Consider the following 9009-nt stretch of genomic DNA (forward strand, 5'->3'; position numbering starts at 1 on the left):
GTATAAACACAATATAAATTAAAATATAAAGAGACAAAAAAAAAAGTATGGTAAATAAATAAAAATAAAAATAAACTTGAGGTATGGCAAATAAATAAAACCTCTTTTTATACTTACTCTAATATATGGTAAATAAATAAAAATAAAAATAAACTAAAGGTATTGTAAATAAATAAAACCTCTTTTTATATTTAGTCCATAAACCTCTTTATATTTAGGAACACTCAAAAAAGAGGTTTTAGTTAGATGAAGCCTATGGGCCAAATACCATTTTAATACCATGGGCTAAATACCATATTTATAAAAGAGGTATGGTAAATTAATAAAAATAAAAAAAACGAGAGTTATGGTAAATAAATGAAACATTTTTTTAGATAATTCACTTTATATTTACCAACACTCAAAAATGATTTTTTATTTAGGTGAAGCCTATGAGGCAAATTATTATTAATACAATGCAAAAAACCATTATTACAAAAATAAAGATGGCACATGGTTTTGAGAATCAATGGTATTGACCCATGGTATTAATGTGGAATGTAGCCTATTTAAAGGGGGGAATTAAATCACCATAGATCCATAGATCCATCTTTATTGTGGATCTACTAAGTAAAGATTTGAACACTCTGAGCTCTTGGTAGATCCAGACTAAAGACTATTGGTAGATCCAGTCTAAAGATGGGTCTATGCTGCTTAGAAAAATAATTAATATAAAAGTTAAACACACACACATATATATATATATATATATATATATATATATATATAAAACAAATTTCTAACTATGGAAATTCATTTCAATTTTGTGAGAATTTCATTACTTATCAAATACCACATACTCAAAAACCATAATTCATTTACACAAGGCTTGTTCATATAATATTTTTTAATTAATTAAAATGGTAAAAATGACTTAACTAATTTTGAAATAAATTTAAAACAAAAAAATGGAAATTGTGTCAAAATTTAGATAAATTTTAGCAGAAATTTTTAGAAATGAAATTACAAACTACAAACTTTGAGGATTTTGAATACCCAAAACTTTTAATGATTGTGAATAAAAATGATAAATTTCCAAGAAAAAAAAAAAAACATTTATGAGAAAAATTATGGCCGGAGTAAACAACACCCAAAAACGCACAGCATCTCTAGGCTGTATTGAAGATGCTGCCAAGTGTTTCGAAATGGTGCGGAAATATCTAGCCATTGAATTCGACTAGTCAAGTCACACCGTTGCCCTGCATGTCCTACAAACCCTATCTAATGGCGAAGCTAACGACGATATAAAATGTCCTGTGTCAGAAATTGCAAAACAGATTGGACACGCCCATGTCATAATTACCGGTGGTATTTAAGATAAATAATAAACAGTGTAGTAAATTAATGATTATTTTTTTTATTTTTATTTTACTTCTGCTTTAGTTTTTTAAATAAATATGATTACCATAAAAAAATGTGAAGGAATGATACCGTATAATGGTTATTTATGTTTTTCCTTTTTATCATATTTTTGAATATTATATTATTTTCATTCCAATCATTCATCAAAATTTTTATTATCACTATTCCCATTCCAATCATTAACTCAATAATATAACATGGTTATTATTTGCCACCATAATACATAGTGACACAATAAGCACTATGTATTGACAGATTCCCTACCCAAAACCCTAACGGCAAAACAAGTTTCACAGGTCAGTAATATAAATAAGCAATAAACGATTCCTAATCATCATCGAATACCTTGAATAAATGGCCACATAAAGGCATCTTGCTGTTTGCCAACCAAGGCTACATAATGCCCACATAAAGGCATCTTGCTGTTTGCCAACCAAGGCTACAAGGCTACATAATGCCCAGCAAGGCTACAACACGCTACAAACTAATTTGGTTACACCCAAAAGTCATATAATGAAGTCTACATATCATATCATATATATAAATGACCAGAAATGTCCCTATACTATACCCTTATAAAAGACATTCAGCGGGAAAAGATAAAACAATGGAGATGCTACTTATAATATGCGAGTATGGAGTAGATGGTCTGCAGCAAGGTGAGCACCAGTGCAAGGATTGCCCCCAAGAAAGCTAGAAACTTCCAAGGGGATGAGACATAGTCCTTAATGAACTGGGCAAACGAGACCTTGAAGCTATTGGTGTAGTGATTCTTCACATTATTGTGCAGTTCTTTCAAGAAATCTTCCGGGGACAGACAGACTCCTTTGCATAGACCATTGAAGAGCTCGGCAACCTCTGCCTCACTCCCCAGGTAGTTATTGACGATTTTACTCTTCTTTAGCACAGCCACGTCTTCATTTGTATCGATCAGGTTGTCCATCAAACTCAAGTAAGAGGTGACGTAATTACCCGCAGATGCCTGGCATAGCTCAAGGGCGATTAAGTTACGGAAGAGTACCTCTGTGTGATCCGTGACATTGATTGTAGGAAGATAAATTGTGGCTTTGTTCCGATCAAAATAAATTTTCTTGATGCCTCCCTTGATTGGCTTAAATTTGATGCCAGCATTACTTAATTCTACTGCACACGGGATGCATATATCATCGTCGATTGGAATTGCACGCTCGTCACCATCATTGGAAGGCGGAGATACACCATCATTGGAAGGCGGAGATACAATGAGGCGGTGATACAGACCCAGCAAATGATGAACTTGTTCAACTGGTTGCTCGTCATCATCATTGGAAGGCGGAGATACAATGAGGCGGTGATACAGACCCAGCAAATGATGAACTTGTTCAACTGGTTGCGGCCACGACCATTGTTCCATATTGTTTTCATAATCGAAAGGGTAGAACTTGGGCCCTGGTCTTTTCACCAGCACATTGAAAAGATATCCGTCGGCTGTATCGACCGACTTGAACTCCAATTCGAGTAGTTTTCGGAGAACTATCAAGGGGATCTGATTTTCAATCTTCAAAATGTCGTTCAGGATATCGAATCCAGTAAATTGAATTTTTCTCCTCTCAAAAATAGGTTCATAGTAGTTACTACCACTACTACCTTCCCTGAATAGCTCGTCGTCTCCAACCAGAGTCCTCAATATTTCTAGAAGGAAGCAACCGTCCAAAACCAAATCGCATGGCTTATCAGCGAACTTCTCTTCGTAGTTGTTCCACACTGCTTCCTCATGCTCGCTGATCTTACCAATTGCGCTATTGTAGTAGAGTTCTCTATCATGTGGACAATTACCGTGGTTAATATTATTGAACCGCATCATCATTCTACACAGGGCTCTCATTTTGTGATCTTTCATTCCAGAAAGATTGGCTCTGCTGGAATGGTAGGGACCCAGCGAAACAGCTTGAGGGACATAAGCTTTCTCGCTTTTCGAGTCTTTGAGGAAATTAGGATATCTAAATATGGACGGTATCCTGCGATCATTGCGGCATGTTGTTTCGTTCTTCATACATGTTGCCATTTGGCCCGCCCGGTTTTCAGGGTCCTTAGTTGCTCGAGTTGATTTGGCCTGTGCTCCCAAAAGTAACGGAGTTATCGTTCCTTCGAACAACGCATCATTGTTTGCCATCATCCTCGCTGAAGAGCGGAATCAGAATCGACCTCTGATTCGCAAAATATTTCAGATAAGCACGCCACACAGAATGGTATGTCGTCTCACCCAACTCCCACCCAAATAATAGAGCTATCTTAGTTTTATGCACTCTGTGGCCATACTCCACCCAAATAATAGAGCTATCTTAGTTTTATGCACTCTGTGGCCATACTCCACCCAAATAATAGAGCTATCTTAGTTTTATGCACTCTGTGGCCATACTCCACCCAAATAATAGAGCTATCTTAGTTTTATGCACTCTGTGGCCATACTCCACCCAAATAATAGAGCTATCTTAGTTTTATGCACTCTGTGGCCATACTCCACCCAAATAATAGAGCTATCTTAGTTTTATGCACTCTGTGGCCATACTCCACCCAAATAATAGAGCTATCTTAGTTTTATGCACTGTGTGGCCATAACTTTAAGAAGTTGTTAAGATAATCAAGAACTCAAATATCCGTAGGTATTCCATAAAGTATATACACATCCAAATTCTGAACGAGTATATGTTTTTTCGGAAATGGTATCATAATAAAAAGGAAAATTAAGTTTTTTTTAATAAAATATTTAATAATATAATATTTACTTAAAATTTTATTATAAAAATAAATAACTAAAATATTAAATTCTATATCTGGATAATAAATCACAATAAATGATTCCAAACTCGTTTACGTTGTGATTTTTCAGGAAAATATTTTGTATAAATTATATGCTTATATTTTATATAAATTTATTCAATATTTATATTAATTTATAAGAACAAAATTACATCGCATGAAAAGTTTAAATAGAATTTCAAAACCAAATAGATAATTATTTTGGCCTATGCTTGATATTATAAAGTCTTTTATCATAAAAATATATGATAAAATTAATGGGATAACTAACATGCCACTTGTACTTGAGATCCCAAAGTCTTTTAGGATAAAATATATGGAAAAATTAATGTTGTTAACTAACATGGTATAAATAGAAACAAAAATTGAATGGTTGGGTGGGGCACAACGACATTATATATATATATATAATATAATTTGATTTGCATATTGTGTGCCCATACTTCATTTTCATTAATGAGGATGAGGGTGGAAACAAAAATTGAATGATTGGATGAGAGTGGATGAGGGTGAGTCATATAATATACAAATCACAATATTATTATGATATGTATATTAGATATATTACATTTAATATGCATATCTATATTATTATATGATGTGCATATTATGTCTTTTCACTTCCACCATCATTTTTATGTGGCTCAAGAGCTAATATAAAATAATAGTACTAGTGTAGCCATATATTACTAGCAATTTATGTTAAACATCAAAACACCTACTCCATGATGCATCTAGCATTTTCCATATTTTAACAAATCATATATTAAGGGAATTTGGCTCCTAAGAAAAATAACAAAATAAGAGATGAATTTTTAACACAAAAAAATGAAACTGCTTTTTTATTGTACTTTTGGCTTATCTCCTTGTAGGTTTACACATGACATTTGAGTAAACCTACAATAAGATACCGAAAATACAATTAAAAAAAAATAGTTTTCTTTATTTCCCTCCAAAATATTTTCATCTCCGATAAACATTATCATCTTGAATCTAATTGGTTCTTTTAAATTTAATTTTGTTATTAATTTTTTGTTTTGAAGTTCATTTTGACCTCAAAGTTTCCCTAATGAAAAATAATTAAAGTATAACTTTAATTTAAATTTAAATTATTATTATTATTATAAAAAAAATAAAATATGGGTTAAAACATATATATATTTTGAAAAACATGTAATAATATTATTAACCATAAAGATTGATCCACATTTTATCATGGAAATTCTTAACTTATAAATAACTTTTGTTACAATATCGTGGACCCACATGCCTAGTATGATACATATTGATATGACATTTATATGCATATTGTCTCTCCCAACCTATTATGGTGTGGGTAGGGGGAGCATGGAAAATTTTAGGGGCTAATGTTCGCCCAGTGGGCTAATTTTCCATGATTTTTCCACAAAAAAGATTCGCCAATTTCCAATTTTATAAAAGACGATTCGCCCAAATTTTAGAATATAAAATTATTTAACCTTAAAAATCGCGAACATTATATAGAGACTATATATAAAATAATTATAAATTTGAATAATTTTACAAATATATCAATAAACATTTATAATTTTCATATTAGGGATTAGTGAGATTCGCCAATGTTTTAAACTTCAAGAAAATTTTCCATCCTTAAAATTTTCCTTGAGGGGGAGATAATATCCATATCATATTAATATTATGATTTGCATTTTATTTTACCTGCACCCCACACCCCACCCTCACCCTCATTAATTATTAAGGTGTGAGTGATGGGAGACAATATGCATATCACATTAATATTATGATTTACATGTTATCTCCCCCTACTGCTACACTCATTAATTATACGGTGGGGTGGTGGGAAAATATATGAAAATCATATTATTAATATGATCAATATGATTTGCATATTATCTCCCTGCACTCCAACCCTTATTATGAGTGTGAGGGTAGAGGGAGATAACATGAAAATCATTTTAATAGGATGAGGTTGAGGGGAGATAATATGTAAATCATAATATTATCTTATGAGTTGCATATTGTCTTTCCCCATATTATCTAATATACAAATCATATTAATATTATGATTTGCACATTACGTCCCCTCACCCCCATCGTCACCCACATTAATGAGGGTAGGAATGGGGTTAGGATGAGGGGAAAAAATATGTGAATCATAATATTAATATGATTATCTTCCTCGACCCCCAGCATGGCCCTCCTTAATTAGGGTGGGGATGAAGGGAGATAGTATGCAAATCATAATATTAATATGATATGCATATTAATATTCCCCCACCACTACCTCCATTATCATCATTAATAAGGGTGGGGATGGAGGAAGACAATATTCAAATCATATTAATATTATGATTTACATACTATCGTCCCCTAACTCCCACCCTCATTAATGGGGGTGGGGTTAGGTGGAGATAATATGTAAATCATAATATTAATATTATATGCATATTAATATTTCCCCACCACTACCTCCATTATCATCATTAATAAGGGTGGGGATGGAGGAAGACAATATGCAAATCATATTAATATTATGATTTACATACTATCGTCCCCTAACTCCCACCCTCATTAATGGGGGTGGGGTTAGGTGGAGATAATATGTAAATCATAATATTAAAATTATATGCATATTAATATTTCCCCACCACTACCTCCATTATCATCATTAATAAGGGTGGGGATGGAGGAAGACAATATGCAAATCATATTAATATTATGATTTACATATTGTCTTCCCCTAACCCCCACCCTCATTAATGGGGGTGGGGTTAGGTGGAGATAATATGTAAATCATAATATTAATATGATATGCATATTATCTTCTCCCCACCCCAACCCTACCCTTATTAATGGGGTTGACGGTGGAAGGAGATAATGTGTAAAACATAAAAATAATATTTATATTATGATTTTCATATTATCTCCCCCCACCATAGCCATCACCCTCTTTAACGAGGGTGGTGGTGGCCAGAGATAATATGTAAATCATAATATTAATATGATATGCATATTAACTTCCTCATCCCCACCCTTAAAATGGGCATGAGAGTGGGGGGAGATAATATTCATATCGCAATAATATTATTATTTACATGTTATATCCCCCAACCTCAATATGAGAGTGGGTTTGGGAGGAGATAATATGAAAATCATATTAATATTATGATTTTCATATAATTACCCCCACCCCATTATGAGGGTGGGGGAAGATAATATACATATCATGTTAATATTATGATTGACATGTTATCTCCCCCAAACTCATTATGAATGTGGTGCTAGGAGGAGATAATATGAAAATCATATTAATATTATGATATGCATATTATTCCCCCCCACCTCCATTATGAGGGCCAGGGAATAATTTAGTGACCACGATGCATTAAATTCGGGGGCTAAAAACGATTGTTTGTTCCAACCAAAGTTTGAATTTTGCATGTTTAGAACCCAATATTTAAGAAATCCAAAGCAAAGAAAAGAAGAAATTGAACAAGAATTGAAAAATACTCCTACATGGAACTATATAGAAAGAGAAAATCTGAGAAGCAAAAAATATCGATTATGAAGACAAATTTCTTCTTCACAAAAGAAGCAGTTTGCAAAAGGAACTGCTTGGAAGGCTTCATCCGATAAGTATGATCCAATTAAATTGTATATTGATTATAGGTATATCCATCATGATAGGAAAATTTTCATAAATGATAGAGAAAGGATTTTAAAGATATAGATCAAAGAACAATAATTACTCAAGAAGACAATAAAATATCAGAAAACTAAAATTGAAGTCAAAGGAGTAAGAGTAGAAAATAATAATTCATAAGAATATGAGCTGAGATGAATCTACGAAGAATTATTATAGACTCATAAATCATATAGAAGGAAGTTCCCAAATGGAGAAAAGATATAAGAATCTCGTAGATTAGAAAGCTCTAATTTTGAATATTCAAACTCCCCAAAAGAAATACAACCATCACTATTAGCTTTTGGAGGAGAAAAGTAAAGTGATATGAGATAGATTTTCTTATTGATTCTAGATGCCAACTTAACGTACTAAGAAGAAAGGTGATCCCAAAATTTTGTTGGGAAAAACCTACAGTAATGGGAAAATCTGTAGATGGGGGAAATGTACCAATCCAAGGGCTCACACAAAATTTCCCAATAAAGGTATGAGATCATAACTTTAATATTTAATTCCATTGTGTGAACCATATCAGTGATGATTTTATATTAGGGTTGGAATTCCTAGAACTAGTTGATCTAGTAAAAATAATAAAGGAATTTTTTTTGAATTCCACACTAGTACAATGAAAATATAGGCCCCATTATTTATGTAAAGGAAAATTAAGAGTATAAAAAAACAATAGAAGTCCCATGGGACTAGTTCTTAAATAACCTCTAATGATTTGAATAAGATGGAGGGTACAAAGAAATGCTAGATGTAATTTATGAGAAAACCATGAAAGAATGCACTTCATAAGCACCAAATTCCTTTTGGAATAGAGATAAATATTATGTATCTTTTCCATATACTCCCATTGTAGGGGCTACAACCACCCTCCAAAATTTTGGCCTGCACCCAACTTCGGAGTCTCCCTTGAGAGTTTTACTTGATGAGTGCACACGCTCGGGTTCACTTCGTGAGCTCGTGTGAGTCTTCATTCCCACCTTGCTTGATCATTTTGCCTAAGTTTTTCCATGATGAGGTCAATGTCATGCTTGCAAACATGTTCTGGTCATGCTCAAAGTCTTTGCTTCGAGTGTACATGTTGTGTTCGCTATGTAAACATTTAGCGCACTCACACACAG

The 9009-nt window shown here is 32.9% G+C and overlaps 1 protein-coding gene across 1 annotated transcript; it reads right to left on the reverse strand.

The window, feature by feature from the left end:
• Nucleotides 1–2017: 2017 nt before the first annotated feature.
• LOC149139812 (putative UPF0481 protein At3g02645) lies at nt 2018–3556 on the reverse strand. Its single transcript, XM_089450827.1, has one exon. The coding sequence runs from the start codon at nt 3554–3556 to the stop codon at nt 2018–2020; it is 1539 nt and encodes a 512-aa protein (XP_089306953.1).
• Between the last annotated feature and the right edge of the window lie 5453 nt (nt 3557–9009).

This window comes from Pinus tabuliformis, chromosome X (assembly GCF_031772625.1).
Source record: "Pinus tabuliformis cultivar Carrire ecotype Pingquan chromosome X, CPIR1, whole genome shotgun sequence".
Lineage (NCBI taxonomy): Eukaryota > Viridiplantae > Streptophyta > Pinopsida > Pinales > Pinaceae > Pinus > Pinus tabuliformis.

Bases quoted from the DNA above. Each gene is read 5' to 3' on its own strand.
- LOC149139812 (XM_089450827.1), bottom strand. From the start codon at position 3,556: ATGATGGCAAACAATGATGCGTTGTTCGAAGGAACGATAACTCCGTTA.